Source organism: Amia ocellicauda, chromosome 6 (genome assembly GCF_036373705.1).
Source record: "Amia ocellicauda isolate fAmiCal2 chromosome 6, fAmiCal2.hap1, whole genome shotgun sequence".
In the NCBI taxonomy this organism is placed as follows: domain Eukaryota; kingdom Metazoa; phylum Chordata; class Actinopteri; order Amiiformes; family Amiidae; genus Amia; species Amia ocellicauda.
The window spans coordinates 18,255,212-18,277,829 of record NC_089855.1 but is presented as its reverse complement, the minus strand read 5'-3'; the positions used below and the strand labels follow the sequence as shown (position 1 = coordinate 18,277,829).

The following is a 22,618-nucleotide window of genomic DNA, read 5'->3' as shown; positions in this document are numbered from 1 at the left end:
AGTGTACATCTGATAATTAAGTAATGCGAATTTTCTTCCTTAGACCAAAGTTTAACTTGAATTTTCACTAGGGTTTGGATTATCACTCTATTTTCTTGAAAGGATAACTCTTGCTGTTCGCTGCTGCCAGGCTTGTTTTTCATTGCTGGTTGTTGTTCGACGCTTCTGTCATCTGTCTGGGATGTCTGGGTCTTAACAGTAATATCACTTCTTAGGGGAGTGGTCACTGTGTAATATCCTATACACTGTAACTGTATATCTGTATGAGTATTCAGTGCTCAATGTCTGAATGCCTGAGAAGTCACAACAGAGGAAAAAAATATATATTTATATAAATAAGAAGAATCAATATCTCATTTATATAAATTACATACGTTTCTGCCAGAAATAAGGACCCGGAAAATTACATTTAGGTTAAAAGTTCATGATCTTGGTTTGTCTCACTAGCATTTAAGTGAAGAGGAACATGCAAGCTATTTGAAAAAAACTATTTCCATTTCCAGAGATCAGCATAAAAAATTAATGTTTTCAGCAAAGGCAACTCGTGCACAGAAGCCAGTTGTTGTAGAAAATATGATGAAATCTGTGGTTTAAAATTGCTTTGTCAATACATACAGTGAAGGAAAAAAGTATTTGATCCCCTGCTGATTTTGTACGTTTGCCCACTGACAAAGAAATTATCAGTCTATAATTTTAATGGTAGGTGTATTTTAACAGTGAGAGACAGAATAACAACAAAAAAATCCAGAAAAATGCATTTCAAAAAAGTTATAAATTGATTTGCATGTTAAGGATGGAAATAAGTATTTGATCCCCTATCAATCAGCAAGATTTCTGGCTCCCAGGTGTCTTTTATACAGGTAACGAGCTGAGATGAGGAGCACTCTCTTAAAGGGAGTGCTCCTAATCTCAGCTCGTTACCTGTATAAAAGACACCTGTCCACAGAAGCAATCAATCAATCAGATTCCAAACTCTCCACCATGGTCAAGACCAAAGAGCTGTCCAAGGATGTCAGGGACAAGATTGTAGACCTAAACAAGGCTGGAATGGGCTACAAGACCATCGCCAAGCAGCTTGGTGAGAAGGTGACAACAGTTGGTGCGATTATTCGCAAATGGAAGAAACACAAAATAACTGTCAGTCTCCCTCGGTCTGGGGCTCCATGCAAGATCTCACCTCGTGGAGTTTCAATGATCATGAGAACGGTGAGGAATCAGCCCAGAACTACACGGGAGGATCTTGTTAATGATCTCAAGGCAGCTGGGACCACAGTCACCAAGAAAACAATTGGTAACACACTACACCGTGAAGGACTGAAATCCTGCAGCGCCCACAAGATCCCCCTGCTCAAGAAAGCACATGTACAGGCCCGTCTGAAGTTTGCCAATGAACATCTGAATGATTCAGAGGAGAACTGGGTGAAAGTGTTGTGGTCAGATGAGACCTCGCCATGTTTGGAGGAGGAGGAATGACCCCAAGGACACCATCCCCACTGTCAAACATGGAGGTGGAAACATTATGCTTTGGGGGTGTTTTTCTGCTAAGGGGACAGGACAACTGCACCACATCAAAGGGACGATGGACAGGGCCATGTACCGTCAAATCTTGGGTGAGAACCTCCTTCCCTCAGCCAGGGCATTGAAAATGGGTCGTGGATGGATATTCCAGCATGACAATGACCCAAAACACACAGCCAAGGCAACAAAGGAGTGGCTCAAGAAGAAGCACTTTAAGGTCCTGGAGTGGCCTAGCCAGTCTCCAGACCTTAATCCCATAGAAAATCTGTGGAGGGAGCTGAAGGTTCGAGTTGCCAAACGTCAGCCTCGAAACCTTAATGACTTGGAGAGGATCTGCAAAGAGGAGTGGGACAAAATCCCTCCTGAGATGTGTGCAAATCTGGTGGCCAACTACAAGAAACGTCTGACCTCTGTGATTGCCAACAAGGGTTTTGCCACCAAGTACTAAGTCGAAGGGGTCAAATACTTATTTCCCTCATTAACATGCAAATCAATTTATAATTTTTTTGAAATGCGTTTGTCTGGATTTTTTTGTTGTTATTCTGTCTCTCACTGTTAAAATACACCTACCATTAAAATTATAGACTGATAATTTCTTTGTCAGTAGGCAAACGTACAAAATCAGCAGGGGATCAAATACTTTTTTCCCCTCACTGTACTATTATGGTTGAAAGTGGTTATTACAAATTATTTCATTTATAACATTAGTAAATTAGATTATTTATTTTTTAAGTTGACAATAATATAATTGTCAATAATAATCAATATACTAGTACAGGAGAAGAGGTACGCCCTGCTAAAATCATATGTTTAATATTATCTGACACTCAGACCTTTATCCATCAATACATCAGAACCTCCAACCCTCTGCTGAGGTTTATATTGTCACTTGAGATTACTCGAAAGTGTGAAGCATTGTTTTCCATCAGAAGAACAGTCCTGTACAATTTGTGACAATGGTAGAAGCAGAGTGGATTGAATGAGCAAGTGAAGTGCTGAGGACTTAACTAATTACATGACAGGGATGGGGTGAAGCCACAGGGTAAATATGTAAATGTGGGTAAATGTGTTCTGCTCTGGAGGGTTACCTCAGCCCAGGACAGCCCACATTACCACAGCATTGCTCAATTGTGAACAGTAATGTGTAGGAGGGAGATCTGTCTCACACGGAGTCCTGTTGAACACGGACAAGAACAGTTCATGAAAACACAACCAAAACATTATATAATTGTGTGCGTGCGTGTGTGTATATCATGCAAATTATGTAACATCATAACTGTGGCATATAATATTCTGAAAACCAATGATAACAATAAAGAAACACAACCTGAAACCTACAAATGCTACAAATGTAATTTTGCTGTTTTTTCCATAAGTGCCGAGGTGTTCTTTTATATATTTTATACGTTTTTTTCTGTCTCCTTATATAGTGCGAGTACTGTACTGAGCATGCTGTTAACTCACTTATGGACGTTCTTTGTTTTTACAACATTTAAAGTGGCTCCGACACAGAGAGCTACTCGGCACTTGTGCACACAGTTTTTGTGAAGTGGATGTGGATGTGCTGACACATGATCATGGGCAGGATGTCACCAGTGGCCATGCCATGCCACGCTGCTAGCTTGTGCCAGAGATCACAAGGACCGGAAAGGGTTAATGCAGCAGCTGACTTCCTCAAGCCCACATTCACTTATTCAAGCATTTGCGCTACTCCGTTCCTCTTTTTCAATTCACTAAAAGTACTGTAATTTTTAAAACTTCCTGTAGGTTTCCACCAATAATGCTGATATGTGTAAGCACAATTTCTATCTTGATAGCCAAGATTCTGGGCTTTCAGACATCTTCATAACAGTTTCTTAGAAAACCTAATAAAGGAGAATAATGCAACATGTTTACAACATACAGTAAAAGTTTTAGGCAGATGCTGTAAAGTAAGAATGCTTTCAAAAATAGACATGCTAATAGATTATATTTATCAATTAACAAAATGCAAAGTGAATGAACAGAAGACAAATCTAAATCAAATCCATATTTGGTGTGACCACCCTTTGCCTTCAAAACAGCATCAATTCTTCTGGGTACACTTGCACAGGTTTTGAAGGAACTCTGCAAATAGGTTGGCTCAAACATCTTGGAGAACTAACCACAGTTCTTCTGTGGATTTAGGCAGCTTCAGTTGCTTCTCTCTTCATGTAATCCCAGATAGACTCGATGACGTTCAGACCAGGGCTCTGTGGGGGCCACACCATCACTTCCAGGACTCCTTGTTCTTCTTTACACTGAAGATAGTTCATAATTACTTTCTATGTATTTTTGGGGTCTTGTCATACTACAGAATAAATTTGGGGCCAATCAGATGCCTCCCTGATGGTATTGCATGATGGATAAGCATCTGCCTGTACTTCTCAGCATTCTGACCAAATCCCCAACTCCATTTGCAGAAATACAGCCCCAGGCTTGCAAGGAACCTCCACCATGCTTCACTGTCACCTGCAGACACTCGTTCATGTACCGCTCTCCAGCCCTTCGGTGAACAAACTGCCTGCTACTATAGCCAAATTTCAAATTTTCAAATTTACATCATTCCAGAGCACCTGCTGACATTTTTCTGCACCCCAGTTCCTTTGTTTTCATGCATAGTTGAGTCGCTTGGCCTTGTTTCCACATCAGAATTAAGGCTTTTTGGCCACAAGTCTTCCATGAAGGCCACTTCTGACCAGACTTCTCCGAAGAGTAGATGGGTGTACCAGGGTCCCACTGTTTTCTGCCAGTTCTGAGCTGATGGCACTGCTGGACATCTTCCTATTGCAAAGGGAAGTAAGCATGATGTGTCTTTCATCTACTGCAGTAAGTTTCCTTGGCCAACCACTGTGTCTACAGTCCTCAACGTTGCCCGTTTCTTTGTGCCTCTTCAAAAGAGCTTGGACAGCACATCTGGAAACCCCTGTGTGCCTTGAAATTTCTGCCTGGGAGAGACCTTGCTGATGCAGTATAACTACCTTGTGTCTTGTTGCTGTGCTCAGTCTTGCCATGGTGTATGACTTTTGACTGTAAACTGTCTTCAGCAGAACCAATTCTGTATTTTTTTCTTTTCTGAGCGGTGTGTTTTCCACATATCAGGAGAATATTTGCGTCAGGTGCTCACGCCCGGACCGGGAATGTCTTGTGTCTCCTTGCAGGAGTGTGTGTTTGAAGACCTACAGGCCAAGCACAGTGTGTTCCAGGCTGTGGAGAGTCTCGTGGGGGAGCGTGTGGTCCTCAGCACCTCCACCTCCTGTCTCCAGCCCAGCCAGGTGTTCTTGCCGGTGCAGAACAAGAAACGCTGCATCGTGTCTCACCCCGTGAGTGACCAACCGCTCCACCTTCCGTTAGCACACACTGCTAACGACTCAAACACCCAGCCTCTCCTCTTACACATACAGACAACAGAGAGACTCAGGTTAAAAACAATGATAGATTAAAACTGACTTTCTTAGCATGGAACAGACTATTGGTAGCTGTTAATATTGAGTTGAGATTAGGGTGCCACAGTGGCAGTGCAGTGAGATTGACTTGCTCTGTCTGCCCTGGGGCCCAGGTGGAGAGAGGAGGCAGTTGTGGCCCAACCCTGGCAAGGAGACTGTATAGCAGACTGGTATCTGGAGGGTTGCCAGCCTCCATGAAATAAGCATTCAGAACTTTAGTTCAGAGGCCAAGCAGGTTGAAACTGAGACCACAGATTGAGCAGATTAACAATTAGCTTGTCCTCTGCTGGTTCCTCTTACATTTTCTCATCCTCAGTAGCTCAGTCTTAGAACAGAAGAGAAGAGCTCTTGTTATCTAAGGGAAGCATTGTTGTATTCATGGAGAGCTATTCCTTAAAGGTGCAAATTTCTTTGTCTGAATTCACATGTGGTTGTTTATTTATTTATTTGTATTTAATACAAAATTGAAATATCTGTACTGCCAATATGCCCATACATTGCCTACTCTACAAATGCCCTCACCCAGCGTTTTAGCCTATAATTCCATCTGTAGTTTTCAGTTTGTACTGTCAATGTTATTGATATTACTTTAGTCTCTTCCACACCATGTAACACTCTTTAAAGAGTGTTCTCAACAAGAGGATGCAAGGTTCCAGCAAGGGTGACTGGCAGTAGCAGGCCTGGCTGCTGGATTTCAGTTGCCTGTGTGTTTGACTGTGCTGTTGTTTCCCCAGGTTAACCCACCCTATTATGTGCGTCTGGTAGAGCTTGTTCCACACCCCGACACTGAGCCCTCTGTGGTGGATAGCACCTTTGCTCTGATGAAGGAAGTGGGCCAAGTGCCTGTGAGGCTGAGGAGGGAGATCGATGGCTTTGCTCTCAACCGGGTCCAGTACGCCATCATCGCAGAGGCATGGAGACTCGTCAAGGTGAGTGTTGCTACTTACTGTAGCTTACTCTGCACAACCAAATGCAAACTCTGCATGGTTTTCTCTGCTCTTTAGAAATCAGGAAGTCAGATGATAGCTCTGATACCACAGAGTCCTTGATCTAATATTAATTAGTCTTTTTGTTATCTTTTTGAGTTTCCAGGAATCTTACTTTCTGCATTTCTAAATGTATGGATAAGGTTTGGGAGGCATTTTACAGCATATGACACTTTCATGTGTAATGGCACCACCAATACTGGTGTGGCTTTACCAGTGGCGCCCCCAGAAATGTTTCATAGGGGTGGCCAGATGGGGCCACTGAAAATCTTGGGGTGGCACACCAAAACCGAAACTGAATTTCAGGAATTCTATTATGCTGTTGTAGTATATAGGCTAGTTGAAAACTATATGAGAGTTAAGGAATCGCATACTGATATACTTTGGTTTCTTATTTTACAGGTATTACTAATTATCTGATGTGCATACTGGTAATACTGGCACAGTTAACATTTCGAGTTCAACAACAACCCTGTATTAATGTGTTATGTATCTGTACAGTATATACATGTGTTAGGTGATTCATTGTTTTTCAAATAGGCTAGTTGTCCTTTTCCTTAAAAAGACAAATATACAACTTTAATTTGAAGGAGTACATTGATTGTAAGGAACAAGACAGTTACTGGGAACAAGCCTACTCAAGTTTAAAAACACCACACAGAAGTTATTTTCAGTCACATGAACTGTTATGCAAAATATACATTATTGAATTAAATTAATAGTACCTAATGTAAAATATCAGATAGAAGCATTTTATGCATACTCAGAAGCATATTATGCATATGCGACTCGTGAGGGTGGGGCAGTGGGGGGCCAGCGATTGTATCCCTTGGTGGCACCACTGGGCTTTACTATTTCAGTAAAAATACAGATTTCCACTAGCTTTTGCTGGTTCTGAACAAATTACTGTTCCTGTGTACACATTCCACTCTATCATGATTAAAAGACACTGGTCCTCCTTGTGTCTCGACTATTGAAATTAAACCTCAAAATACATTGTTGCAAACGTACAGCCAACATAGCATTGCATTCATGCCTTGTGGCATGTCTTATCATAAGAAACCGCAAGGGTCCACATTTAGGTATGCATAATCTGTCAATAAAAAAGCAATAAAGATAGACAGGTCAATTACTGCAGGTCAGCTGCTGAATGCTTAAACTGGTTTGGACAACTGTGTCTTTTATCTGCAGTAAAGCTGTACAGGCCTTGTCAGCTTAATGTAATCAGTGCTCTTCTTAATCATGAGAAGAGCTTGTTCAAACAGGAGATTACGCTTGTCCATCAGAACAAATGTAACTCTGTTCATAAGTGGTAATGATCCTTGTAAATTTGATACTTTTTTATATATTCCTTCCTTTAGTAGATGAGAGGTTTCCTATGGAATATTGTATTCACTGGAGAAATGGAGTCGCTACTGAAGTGAAAACTGCTGTGTCAGATTGAGTATCCCAGGATTCTGCTTTATAAGTGAAGTCAAAAAATAAAAGGAAATTATTCCTAAACTGATTAGCCAGTTAACCCACGTTTCAGTGTATGTTTGTTTTTGATCTGACTTCACAGGCCAACTACACTGTTATTGGATGACTGGCTTTTAGAATGTTCCTTGTACATACAGGAGGAATTTTAAAGAGATAAGAGGTGACAGTATAGTTGCTTTATGTTTTTAGAATACATTTTCCATTTTTAATTTGTCAACATCAGCCTCATTGTAGATTTCCCTTTAAAAAGGATTCAGATTTCTACAATGGGACATCATTCTCACCCTACAGGTCTGTCTGCTAAGTCATTTATAGAGCACACTTTCCATTTATCACTATTAAAAGATGCCACTAGAAATGTAAGACTCTAGTCCCAGGTTTGGCAAAAGACACATTTCCTTTCTAAGTACTGCAGAGGAGATGTAATAATGATCATCTGGTCATTGGCCCATTCCTAATTACTACAAATGTAACTGAAATAGCTTGTGAGCCATGCCAGGTCTCATGCTGGGTTGATGTATAATCTTAGGAAACACACATAAGGATCAGTGCATCTGCTTATAATACAGCACATACAGACCTTAAATGTCTATTTTGTGTGTATTTACCTCAAATATAACCTTAGTGTGGATTGACTATTGATTTAGAAAAGATCTGAGCAAAGCAGTTTTTGTTTTCCTACAAGGGCTGTAAATTATGCCAATTTATCGTATAAGGCTTATTTGTGAACTGCAAGTCCACCGTGTCTTCTGGCTTCTGTGGCATCTCAGCTCTCAGTTACTAAGTTGAACCAATTATATGGTCAAGTGAACAAATTAAGCATTGCTTCCAGGTGATGAGCAGGTGGAGATGTAGAGACCTACAAAACACGCAGGACTTCGGCCCTACAGGACTAGGGATTTCCACCACTGAAGCACACTGTTGATTTGATTTCTCACTGTTGTGAGAACTGGGAAGCGATATTTATGTGAATTTGAACTGCAGTTAGGATGTGCATGTAACTGCAGGTAGCTATATCCATGGTGCACTACCATCTAATAACATGATTTATTACAGCCCGTGGGGTACAGATAGATATGTGCTTCCTAAATAGCAAAAAAAAAGACATGCTTAACTGGTTCCTCAGGATATAGAAAATAACAGCTAAATCTGCTATGTATTTGGCTGAAAGTGGTATTACTGGCTACTGTAACATATATAAATAACATTTATTAAATGTAAAGTGAAACCGACACACCTGGTACAGGTTCAGAGAGACACATTATCTAGTAAGTCTGTCTACATTGACAGTGTTCAGTGTTCAATCAGACTTCCCCTCCAGCCTGGCAGTAGGATGTAAAAAGAAAGAGTGACATCAGTTTTAAGGACGGACAAAAATATTTTGACTGCTTCTCTTTAAAACATTTCTGGACTTCAAACCTTTGATCCCTCAATCTTTTGTGGAAATGCACAGCTTTATCTGTGACTCTTTCATCAGTGTAGTGCCGAAACTATTTCAGAGCAAACAGTAAGCGGATCAGTACTGTACATAAAGTGGAGTGTTAGTGATTTTTTTTTTTTCATGTGCTTTCATTTGCATGTAGTTTGTATTCTTAAAAAAACAAAACGCAAATTAGTCTTAGATTTGTTAGCAGAGTTAGCATTGTAAATAGCAAATATAAAAAGTAATACAAGGCAGAGATGTCTTAAGATCTGTCAAAGCTGACTTTGTGGCAGATATTTCTTATTTTTTATATTTTGGTTCCATTCATAATTTTAAAAAAATTGTTCAATTTGCTATGGTGGGATATCACACTCATATTATGGATTTATCTTGCAGAAACAAAACTTTATTTCTCATAATAGGTTTAAGCAGTTCAGTTTTGTGTGTATGATTGCTCTTCACTTCGACAGCTTCATTTCAAAATAACTTAACTCCGAGCACTAAGCATAACACAAACTGTGTGTATAGCTGTTTAAACGTTAAGGGGCCGAACACACTTTATTTGTGTGTTTTGTGAATCTGTGAATTTTGCTTAATTTCCAGTTCAGAAACTGTGATACGAAGAGTGCTCTACTAACTGAGGGACATGGCTTGAGAAGACGTAAGGGATTGTTCTGCCTCCTTGTTCAGTGGGTGCTGTGCTTATTCTCATGAATGTCCTGGAATTTTAAATTCACAAAGGACAATAATGCCAATTGATTTTCTTGTGAAAAATACTTCGTACCACGTTAGGCATAAAAGACATCGAAAAACGCAGATAAAAAAAATCAATACACTCAAACAGCCCTTCCCTCTCTGGAAGTGGGTGGACTAGTACAGTGCTGGTGAATCAGAGTACAACTCACAACCACTGACACATTTTTCTAATGAAGACCTCTCCCTGCAGGGTCATCTCAGTGTGACGTGCAGTAAAGTCTGTATTCAGTCAGAGGCATTAATCATTTTACACTTTAGACTTCAATATACTTGATCTTCATGGTAGTATCTTTGCTTTGAATGTACTACCCAGCTGTGGGACCTTACAGATGCAGGTGTATTTAATCTGAAATCATGTGAACCACTTTTATTGTGAATTCTGAATTCTGAGGGCAGTTGGTTGCACCTGAGTTTATTTAGGAGTGTTGTTGCAGAAGGGGTGAATACTTCTCTAATGAAGACTTCTCTGTTTTTTTTGTAGCGTTAGTGATTATTTAATTTACACCAATGGGTGATGAATGTTGTGCAAACATTCAGTGTGTAAGGCATTCATTCAGATACACAATGATTTATCTTTAGCAGTAGTTTTAACTGCTGTATACACCGCTCACAACAGTAAAGTATGCACAGGTCAGGAAGGTAGTTTATGGAAAACCAGCAGATTATCAGTGGTTGAAGTGTAACTAGCAACTCTATCACAAAGCTTTTAGAATTAACCAGAGATAAAGTATAATGCTACAAAGGTGAGCATGGCATATGGGTCAAAGTCAAAGAACTGTAGAGCAGGGAGTTGCAGACACAGCTGTTTGGTGGCAGATTTTTCTTTTTCTTTTGCACTAAATCATTTGTTCTGAAGTGGAACAAACAGCCTCTGATCTTTTAGATCTAAAAAGAAACAATCTGAATGGACTTTATTAACAATACATGTACAGATTGTGGCTGGTGAAAAAGACGACATGAAAAATTCTCTTTCATATCAGATAATGCAGAGCACATCTTATTTAGCTTTTATTTCAGTGTAACGATATTTGAAGTTTATTTGCTAATTCCATTCATTCTGTTCATAACCATCTAGTAAGAAAACAACCACAGAAAACACATGACAGTGTATTCAGCAAGGTAGAAATAAAAGCAGCAAAGTATAATTCCTCAGATTAACATAGTTAAAACAGGGTACAAACTTGACAGCAAAGGTTGAGCCCTATAATTCAGTACCTGCGATATGACCATTGAAAACTAATAACCGTTCGACAATTTTAAATGGCGCTACACACCTTTAAATGAAGTGTTTGAGGAGTATTGAACTTGTAGGGTGTGAACACTGTTGTCACCTCAAAGCTTACATCTATTGCTGGCAAACAGTGTGTTGTGTTGCAAGCACATTTTTGAAGCTTTAACACCATTGTTCTAAGTTTCTGAAATATATGCATGATAGGCAGCCTGCACCCTCCACCAGACAAAACAACAACAGTTTAAGTGAAGTTACAGGCCTTTGCTATGTCTCAAAACACAGAAGACTTCCTGTTTGTACCTATAGTTGTTTTTGTCAACTGGGCTGAGTGGGATGTACTTGCCATGGTTATTAAATCAACATCACAACAAGAACAAGCCCATCCACCCACCATGTTCATGTCTTCACACAGAGATCGCTGAGTGAGGAAACAAGGACAGCTATCTTATCAATTAATTTGAAGTTTTCAGTGCTTTATATTCAAGAAGCATTTAATTTAGCTTGTGATAAAGTCGAGATTATAAATACCAAAGGCGGGAGTTTAATTCATTGAAGTTACATAATAATTGATTACTTGAAAATGTAACCGCTGATGGTCAAGTGATCCTATCATGTCAGAATGTTTTCTGCTGGATTTTGCTGTGAAGCTCCAAAATGTTTTTGTGCTGCTTGTAGCATATTAACCCGTTTGACCTCTGAGAGTCCCTCACTTGGTATTGAAGAATGTTATACTCTATGTACGTGCTTACTGAAGACCTTGTGAGACAGAGAGTTTCACAATCACTGACTTCCTGCAGTTCCAATCAGTCAAGGATTGCATATCAGAGCAGCTGTCTGACCCATGGGATTTACCAAGAAGTAGCTTCTTAAGTCACAATTAAACCAATCTAAAAATTACTGTGTGATGGAGTCTGTAAGGAAATGTTAGGTTAGAGCTAGATAATTCATGTCCTAAAGTGCTCATTCTTGGGGAAAAATACCAAGCTGCTATGTTTTTGTTTTTTTAAATGTTATCAACCCTCTATCGTCATTCAACTGTCTGACCTCAAGAGGGCTTGGATTATATACATATTTTTTTAAATCACAAGGCCAAAAATGTTAACTGAACTGTAGTTTGAGAGCGTATATTGTGGGAGTGACTGGTGACCTTCTGAGGCAGTCTCCAAGTAGCAGAACAGTACCTGGATAACTGGTGTGGTTGTGGACCCCAAGGTCCGGAAAACCAGAAAAGTCGACACTTCACAATAATACTCTACCAGCTGATTTCAATGGCTTAGCATTAGTCTTGGACCACACTACCTAAAATAGCATTGGGTAGTCTAATACTAGTACTAATTTGAGAAACCCACAAATTAGCATTAGTATGGAGTAGTGGTTAGGGCTCTAGACTGTTGAGCAAGGTACTTTACCTAGATTGTTCCATTAAATGTAAAAAATAATGTGATGTCTTGTAACAATTGTAAGTCACCCTGGATAAGGGTGTCTGCTAAGAAATTTAGTAATAATAATGTGATACCAATAATGGTGACACAGTTAAATGCATTTTCTTGCAAATAATATGTGCAGTTTTACACAATGGTTCCTGTTTTTGTAACTTGTAATATGTCGTTATAAGTTACAAAGAGAAATTACTGTATGCACTGTTTTTTCTTTACAATTTGCAGGGTTAATAATTAACATTTAAATGTTTAATAAAACTGTGCTGTTTTTACATTTATTAAATGCATTTGTCACACAATGTTGTAAAATGTTAACAGTAAAATATTAGCAATTTAACAACTCTTGTTGTTTTTGACATTTTTGTATCTTGTAAGGCGTCATTTTACTGCACAACAGTTATATTGTAAATCAAAAACAGACATTACTATTTGCAGTGTTGTCTTCATGTAAATAAAAGCTTTAATGCCAACTGAAGTGAGTTCTATGTTGTAACACATAGGACCTCCCCTTTAATTTCAGGGGCTGGTTTGACTAATTTTTCAGATGGACTACTCTTGAACATACCACACATAAGACAAGTGCTCCATCTCCATCAATAGGCCAATAGACCACTCATCCTTTGTTTGACTATGAGTAATTGAAGTTGTGGACAGGTTCATGTTTTCACGACAAATTGGTGATTGTGCAATGTGTTTTTTCTTCTTCTCCTTGACTACTTGCCATACATGTTGAATGGGAAAGGTTTTAAATTCTCAAATAAGAACAGAAAGATCTTCCTGTTACTGCCAAAAAGCTGTTATCTTAGGTAATATAACAGTAGGAACTGGTTTCACAGACCCAGACTATCCCTAGTCTAGGATTACCCAATGTTATTTTAGGTAGACTACTGCTAATAGAGGTCTGTGAACCCAGCTGAATATATCACTACTTAGGATTAGAAAGGATCTTCAGCTTTCCCTTCAGTGTTCCACAGTTGTTTAAAATGGACATGCATACGAATTAAGACAAGGTTTCAGTCTTGCAGGTGTCAGGCTAAACATTGGGCACTTCAGATTGAATTTACACACTATAACAAACGTCCTGGAGCAACAACCAGTCGGTAAGAGCTGAAGTTACCCAAAAGGCCTTCTTCAGCCTGCTGGTAAAAATCTTTGAGAAGGTTCTTCACATAAGATGTGTACGACCTCGCCTCAACTCACACGCAGTGCAGTGTCATCTTAATTGGAAGACTAATGAAGCAGAAAACTAGGGCCAGTCAGTGCCCCCACTCCTTCCCCCCCAGTATGCAGTATTCTCTGCATTACTTCAGTGTTGAGTTTGGTGCATTTTCTATCACCATCTGGCTTTTCAGGTTCACTTACAGTGCTACACATTGACCTGACAACTGTACCATTCTTACAGAGAGGTAAGAGTTCAGGGGCAAGCTCAGTCTCTGTTCTCTTTAGACACTTTTTCAGCCTTGAAACGAGGCCAGTAGAGGAAAACAGAGAAGCTGAGAACAGGGCAGGTCCCTGCTTACTGAATACCATGCTGGGCAAAGGCTTCTTTTCAGCAGTCCTGTAGAACTGCTCTGAAGCTGGCCCACATCACTTAGACGAGAGATAACAGCACTGTTGTTGCCCAAAGAAAGCAACAAAGACAACACTGTTTCCCCTAACTGCACTCATGCTTTGATTTCTGCCACATCAGCCATCACGTAATTTGAACTTGTAGTAATGTGAGAGAGGAAATAGCTCTGTCCACCTAGTGAATAGTACCTTCCTATTATTGTGGTGAGACAGAGTTGGACGATTATGGTAATCCAATATGGTGGGACCTGGATGGGGCTGAATAACAGGAACCTGAAAGATTCTTGGGTTTTACAGTGTGTGCTTAAACTGGAATGATGTATCAGGACTCCAGTTGAGGGTGGCTATGGAGGGGTACCTAAGAGCTGTGATTTCAAATTCATTGCCATCTTTTGGAACCCTTGGCAGCATTGATGAGCAGTGTCTATCTTGAGCTATCAGCTACCAGTTATTGGTTTCACACAGCACCTTTCCATAACAAACCTCTTTACAAAGTCAATGCAGGGCCAAGTCACAGCTAAGTAAAACAACCAAGCAACAAACTGAACACAAAATAATAATTGATAGGGAGACATTTACTCCCTCAACAGACTTCTTGTTTGTCTCCTGTGCACTACATGGCCTTGGATACAAATGTTTTTTCTAAAATCAGCTACACAAAAACTACTTCACCTGGCCTACCAGGAGTAATATACAAAGCTGCAACTCATATACTTGGTGTAGCAATTGTATGAATAGAATATGTTTGGCATATAGACAGGGCACTGTCCCACATCATTAATTATAATAAATCAAATAAGTACAGTTCAGAACTGAATAAAAATGTTAAGCTTTTGAAAGTTCCAGGTTTCTTTAAAGAACTTTCTAAGCTCAGGGACAGGTGATATCCCTGAAGTTAAGACATCTGTGCCGATCAGAGGGTTTTGGATCAGCAGTTGGTTATGTTAAAGTAAAGGGCACAGATTAGCTAAAGAGAGCAAATACTTCTGTTTAGGTGTCAACATACATGCTGCAATTGAAGTGTGTAGTACAGAAAACATTGATACTGTAAGTGGTGTTCACATTGTAACTTGCGTATGGGAAAATTTGAAAATATGGGACTGTACTTGTAATTTAGTCATTTACTCTCCTGTAAGATTGCACTTATACAACGTTTTGTCATACTTCTTGCTTTGCGTTACTATTACTTGTATTGTTTATTTTGATTTCCCCTACACTCCCTTTCTCTCTGCCCTTGACTGTGACTTAACATCTTGTCTGCACTTTTACAATCTAAGATGTAAGAACTTATATATATACACTTGGAATTTGTAAAATGTATTATGCCTTGAACTGCACTGTATTATTGCACTTTGTATTGCTCTTATATTTTGTAAGTCACCCTGGACAAGGGGGTCTGCTAATAAATAAATAATAATAATAATAATTGATTCAAAGAAAAATGATATCACATATATAGTAACAATAGAGTGACCAATATTAAGATTTGAACAAATAATCTTGTCTATCTGAACCTGCTTGGAGAACAGGTGAGCACAGGAAGACCTTCATGATGAATATGTTTCTCAAATTGCACGTAAATCATTCATTACTTTAATTTCAGTTACATTTTATTACCATTTCTCCACCCAGGTACATTTGGGTGTTACCCTAATAATGTGGACAATCCTTCTTCAAATGCTTCTACATTATCATACAGAGTATAGGAATGTCAAGGTGTAGCCACCAATTCACACCACATCTCTTGTTACATTGTTCCAATCTCTTAGAACAAGTCACATCTCAAGTCCAGGAGGCAAGGGGCCCATTAGCAATGTTTCAATGTCTTGGATTACATATTTTAAGCAAAGAATGGGCTAAATACATTAATCTTCGTGAAATAATCACTCAAAGTAGTTGATTCATTGTAAATCACCGCCCCAAGCTTGAACAATCGGTGTCCAGCTATTCAGCCACAGACATTCACATTCATTTTGTAATTGAGACTGTAGAAAATGTAACTTTAAGAATGCTGCAGGGGTCCCCATGGCAGACCATTGCTGCGGACTGTGGTGAAGTATTTGTTGAGGTCAGTTCTGCTTTTGTCTTTACAGGATGGCATTATTTCAGTGGAGGACATCGACCTTGTCATGACAGAAGGGCTAGGCATGCGCTATGCTTTCATTGGACCCATGGAAACTATGCACCTCAATGCGCAAGGCAAGTTTTATCAGAGAATGTTTTCTTGGCCCACTATCTTGTGCACTGACATTGTCTGGCTTCTTCTTTACTAACAAGATCTGTAGAGTAGTTGTATTTAACTGATTGCTGTCCTTTCTTAAGATTACATGTCAAAATATGTATGTATCTGAAGTATGGAAAACAATGAAATAGGTATTTTTATTAAAGATGGATCGTTAAGATAGCACATGAAAAGTGGCAAAATCCTGCCCTGTAAATTATCTGAAGAGAATTGATCTTTTGCTATGTAATTCCAATACATTTATTGTCATAATGGCAGTTTCCTGGTCCCCAGTAAATGAAACTGAACATTTTGCATTGTCATGCCTTGTTGGCCCTCTGGTTTATTGTGGTGGATGTGATGGTGTGGTCAAGCTCCATTTCCAAGGCGTGAGAGGAGCTCTCAGAGCCCTATCCATGATGAGTCACACCACTCTCACAGATACTGCTGGTTCAGGGGTGAAAATGCCTGTTGGTGAAGCCTAGTACAGATTTCCTGTGATTACCGATAAGAGTGACAGTACTGTGTAGTAGTTACTAAAGCAAAGTGCAGCAAAATCTCCCTGGTGTTCCTGAAGAATCAGAATACATAATAAATACAGCTGTGCACATTTTAGAAACTCCAAGATGGAATTCCCCATTGCTCCTTTTATATGCAATGCCTATAGAAAGTCTACGCCCTCTTTTAAAATGTTCACCTTTTGTTGCATTATAGCCAGGAATTAAAATGCAGCATTTTAATCTTTACCCACACATTTTACAATATTCTAGAAATGTGTAGAAAATTAATTAAAAATGAAATGGTTGGATAAGTGTCCACCCCAGGTGTAAGCAAATCACACAACAAGCTGGCTCCACTTGATTTCAGGATAAATTCAGTAGTTCCTGTAGGTTTCCTTCTTCTGGGTAGTGCATTTCAAAGCGACCATGAATATCAAAAGAACTCCGGGACAAAAAAGTTGAAAGGCACAGATCAGCGGATGAGTATAACAAAAAAAATCAAAGGCCTTGAATATCCCTTGGAGCACTATCAAGACGATTATTAAGAAGTGGAAGGTGTATGACACCACCAAGATATTGACTAAATCAGGGTGTCCCTTCAAACTGGGTGGCAGATTAAGAAGGAGACTGATCAGAGAGGTTCATAAGGTTGATGGCTTAAATTTGAACAACACAGCATACTAATAAGTGCCCTACACTGTATCTGCACTTGGCAAGAATTCAAGGCTGCTAAATGAGTGAGATGGGTGTTGAAAATTACTCTATTACAGACACTGGGCACTGTTTGGTGAGATCAGATTTTTCCTGATTATCAACAAGAGGAAGGTTATATTTTATTACATTTTCCACCTTCGGTCCTGTTAGACCTCATTCCGCTGTAATACAGTTGACTTGTGCTCCAATTGCCATTGATTTATTTCAGACTTCTTGTTACATTTATAAATGTATGCTGACTGCTTGACAAAGCTGTTACACCTGGAGAGTCAACGACTGCTGTGTAACAAATGGAAGGCTTCCATTAAAGAAGAGCACACTTATAAACATCGTTGTGCTCATGTTTTTTCAAATCGCACTCTGCGATGCTTCAGTGTGATGGAGTGGTTCTCCAAACCTCCTGTTTTAACAGTGTGTGACAGTTCACGTCCCCTTGCTTGCTGAACCAGCACATTGCCAAGCCTCAACAGCTGTGAAAAACAAGTCCTGAACCTTTACAGTAGTAATGTATAAACCAACAATTCATTATATGCTTAAACTGAAGTGTGTGCTGTCTCTATTTTTAATGCTTTCAATGACAAAGAAATACCTCATACTCTGTAACTGGGACAGGCGATTCCAGTCCTTGATATTTAGGTTTCTGGCTTTCTTTCCATCTCAGGTTTTAATGGCTTAATTGAACTCATTAGGAGAGGAAGTCAGATCACCGGTTGATTCCCAGTCTGAATCAGTTGCTCTTTAGACATGCATATAAACCTACAGGAACCTGGCACTGCAGGACTGAAATTGCCTACACCTGTTATATAAAAACATTTAAAATGAATACTTATAGCAGGACTATAGCGGGACTCAAATACAAAAGCTGTGTTTTCTGTTAATTGTTAATTTAATTCATTATAACTTGCACCTGCCCATAACGTGCAGCTACAGGGAGAGGTCCCAAGAAGTCCCCGACAAGCAGTTTACCTCATCCATGTTTACTTACTGTGTTTCACATGGGTTGCGAGAGTCACTCCAGCTAATCAAACATTATTATCAATATGAAAGTAAGATATTTGAAAGGCATTTTGTTTTCCAGATTCTTCAGTAAACATCTGATTATATTTGTGAAAGTATGGACTGCACACCTTTCACACCACTGACTTTTTTTCCTTGGGATTTTGCAGAAGCTGAAAAAAAAGTGGTATTTGGAAATATCTTCTTGGGAAGTTTATCTCTAGTGGAGAAGGAATGTGTTTCTTTAATCGATGTTGAAATACAATTTCCACCACAATCCAGACACCACCTTGTGTGGGGCTATAAGCTAGGTCATTTGTTTTAGGTCATTATAATAGTGGTTTTCCATCATTTTTGATTCCCGAGATTAATGCAGAATATTTAGGGATTCTAATATGTATACCGAGTAAGAGAGTTCTACTTTCTGTGTTAATATTGAATATCCAGTGATTTTTTACTATCATTTAATTTTAAGGAGAATGTAACTTACTGACAATTACATGGAAAGTATCTGTTTTGTTAAGGTAATTCATATTTTTTTCTGCCAATTTCCTGCTGTTGTTAGCTACACCAATCCTTGCCTTTAAGCTTCTGCCTCCGAGATGAATATGGCCACCTTAAAGAAATAATTTGTTCAAACAGACTGCTGTCTGCACATGCACCTCAGATATTACAAGATTATGTAACAGTGCTATCAATGCTACAATCACAAACAAACACAAATTAAGGACCTGCAAAATTCGTGGTTTCATGTGAACAACCTGACTACTTGGCTGTCCATCTGAAACGCCACCACATCAATCAAACCACTCCTTTCACTCTGAAGAAAAATACAGTAATCAACACATCACACCCATCGGGGAATGTCCAGAATCCCCTTTTCACATACTAATAGTGGATGTGTTGACTTTATAATTATCCTTTTAAAATCACTCCTCTCACTCATCCTAGGTCTGGAGGACTATTTAAAGCGTTACAGGGAAGGGATGAAAAGAGTCCTGTCATCTTTTGGGCCTGTACCAGAATTCTCTGGTGAGGAAGTGAAAAGTATTAATCAGGTCAGTGTGTGTCTCCTCCCACCATACAGAACTGTCATTGTCATAGCAGGAAGGAAACATATTAATGGAAAAACTAACTGCATTTCACAGAGAGACTTTCTCTGTTCTTAACAAGGAAACATTGGCTTCACTTTACAAAACCTGTTTTGATTTTACCATAACCAGTCAGAATTATTGCTGTGGAACTTGTTTTTAACAGCATGTCACTGCCCACTGAAACTATTGTTTCATACTCCTTGGAAAGCAATTGATCAAAAGGGATTATTCCTTGATCATTTAAATTGCTCCTTCCAATGGTAAATACCTTCAACAGGCTGATTATGCAATGTTTTAACACAGGACGTAGTGTATAGAACCATGTTCCAAACTCATAAAGGTCAAAACCTACTTATAATTTTCTAGCTAATAAGATAATGTAGAGATAAGAGTCTTGGTTAATAGTGATTGCTAACTCGAACTGTATATGTCTTGCTGAGGTCAAGATTTTGCTTTTCAGACTCATATTGGAAACATAAATGTCATATCTTCAGAGCAAATATATAAAGCTGTTTTCAGTGTGAAGTAACCTGATCGATCTGCACCTGCATGGGGTGATGGCTGAACTCCTGCAGTAAATTTGTCTGATTTCCTGTTTTGTCCATCAGAGGGTTACAGGAGGAAAACCCATATGACCACTTTTTCACCAAACAAATAAAACAGATGCCTGAGGCCAAATATTCATGTTTTCCTGTTTTTTATTATAAATACCAAATAATCCAACTTTGTTGTGTTTGCTCTGGTCTCTGTGCAGGACATGTGTGATTTGATTCCCAGTGACCCCCAGCACCTGACCGCGCGGAGAGAGCGGAGAGATCGCTGCCTCCTCGGCCTGGCTCAGCTGAAGAAGGGCCTGGAGTGAAGAGCTCGAACCCTCAGGGCCCCTGGGGGGGACACACCTAATGCCATGGAGAGCTTCTTATCTAAAGGCTTGCTTAGGAGGGGCAGAACTGCCCAGAAAGCACATACAGGATCACCACATCACTCAGTCAGAATCTGTTGCCTTCCTTGAATAACAGTTCATGATGCGTGTGGATTTTATTTTACATTTGTACAAAATAATTAAAAATAGTAAACCATACATTATTTTAATTTTTAAAAGTGGATTTAAGTGGATTGGTGAATTAACATGGAATGGAAGGATCATTTATTCTCCCATTTTAATGTTTTAGTGAAGTACTACCTTATATTATATACCTAATATTTTGAGGTAAATCCAGCACTGTGTGAAGGAAATCAATCGTCCTTCCTTGTGTTGCCATCCTAAGTCGCTCGCATTAACTGGTATGTCTGGATTCCTACCCACAGGCTAAATCAATAAATAAGTTGTGGGTGGTTTTTTTTAGGGGATTTTGTCAACTTACCTGCTTGAAAATCTGAAACTTACTCTTCCAAAAAGGAAATAGAAGCAATATTTTACATTTGTACAAATTAATTAATATTGGATGGTGCTCTTATGTATGTATTTTTAAAAGATTAAACATCTGTATATCCTGAGTGTGTATCACTCTAAAGTACACATTGTCCAGCAATTAAAAATAATTTATAAATCAAACACTGTGAAAACTAAAATGTAATTCTTCATTCTTTGTGGTGCTTTCAGATGAATATGTTGTAATTCGGTGTCCGGGAAGGTTAGGACAGAGCCACACACCCCCAACACCACATGATAGCTAAGTGTGCTTATTGAACTCACTGAGTGTGGGGGGGGTTATCTTTCATCAGCAGCTGCATGAAGGCCTCCCCAAGATGTTTCCACTTGCTTCAGTCTACAGCTTCTCTTTTCCATGGCATGACAACAACGTGTATGAGTTCATTTTCTCATCCTCTATGTAGTCGTCTTCTAGGTCTTTTTTCATCTCATGGGATCCATTCAATAGCTTCCTTTGTTCATCTTTGATCTGTGCTGGTTGCAATGTGTCCAGTCCATTGCCATTTTAATATTTTCACTCTTTCAATGATGTCACATATTTTGATTTGTTCTCAGATCCAGAATAGACTGGACACATTGCAAGCTTAAATAGTGTATATGTGTGTATATATACTCAGCAAAATAATAAACGTCCCTTTTTCAGGACACTGTATTTTAAAGATCCAATTTACAGATCCAAATTACAGATCTTTATTGTAAAGGGTTTAAACAATCTTTTCCATGCTTGTTCAATGAGTCATAAACAATTACTGAACATGCACCTGTGGAACGGGCGTTAAGACACTAACAGCTTACAGACGGTAGGCAATTAAGGCCACAGTTATAAAAACTTAGAACACTAAAGAGACCTTTCTACTGACTCTGAAAAACACCAAAAGAAAGATGCCCAGGGTCCTTGCTCATCTGCGTGAACGTGCCTTGGGCATGCTGCAAGGAGGCATGAGGACTGCAGATATGGCCAGGGCAATAAATTGCAATGTCCGTACTGTGAGACGCCTAAGACAGAGCTACAGGGAGACAGGAAGGACAGCTGATCATCCTCGTAGTGGCAGACCACGTGTAACAACACCTGCACAGGATCGGTACATACGAATATCACACCTGCGGGACAGGTACAGGATGGCAACAACAACTGCCCGAGTTACACCAGGAACACACAATCCCTCCCTCAGTGCTCAGTCAGTCTCAGTCGGCTGAGAGAGGCTGGACTGAGGGCTTGTAGGCCTGTTGTAAGGCAGGTCCTTACCAGACATCACCGGCAACAACGTCACCTATGGGCACAAACCCCCCTTTGCTGGACGTGATTTCCTGCAAGAGAGAAATGTCAGTGTTGTGCCATGGCCAGCGAAGAGCCCGGATCTCAATCCCATTGAGCACGTCTGGGACCTATTGGATCAGAGGATGAGGGCTAGGGCCATTCCCCCCAGAAATGTCCGGGAACTTGCAAGTGCAAGTGGTGGTGGAAGAGTGGGGTAACATCTCACAGCAAGAACTGGCAAATCTGGTGCAGTCCATGAGGAGGAGATGCACTGCAGTACTTAATGCAGCTGGTGGCCACACCAGATACTGACTGTTACTTTTGATTTTGACCCCCCCTTTGTTCAGGGACACATTATTCCATTTCTGTTAGTCACGTCTGTGAAACTTGTTCAGTTTATGTCTTAGTTAGAAAGAAGAACAAAAGAAAGTTTACAAACGAGAGGAGGCCATTTGACCCATCGTGCTCGTTTGGTGTCCATTAATATCTAAGTGATCCAAGGACACTATCCAGTCTATTTTTAAATGTTCCCAAACTT

At 39.5% G+C, this 22,618-nt stretch overlaps 1 protein-coding gene across 1 annotated transcript in view; it reads left to right on the top strand.

Annotated features, from left to right (window-relative positions):
• Positions 1-20,962, top strand: part of cryl1 (crystallin, lambda 1) — a 34,669-nt gene extending 13,707 nt beyond the window's left edge. The window contains exons 5-9 of the mRNA XM_066706485.1: positions 4,698-4,859; positions 5,717-5,911; positions 15,959-16,064; positions 19,248-19,354; positions 20,145-20,962. Of these exons, the coding sequence (XP_066562582.1) occupies positions 4,698-4,859; positions 5,717-5,911; positions 15,959-16,064; positions 19,248-19,354; positions 20,145-20,252 (678 nt within the window). The 3' untranslated portion in view covers positions 20,253-20,962. The remainder of the gene's footprint in view (positions 1-4,697; positions 4,860-5,716; positions 5,912-15,958; positions 16,065-19,247; positions 19,355-20,144) is intronic.
• The last annotated feature ends 1,656 nt before the right edge of the window (positions 20,963-22,618 follow it).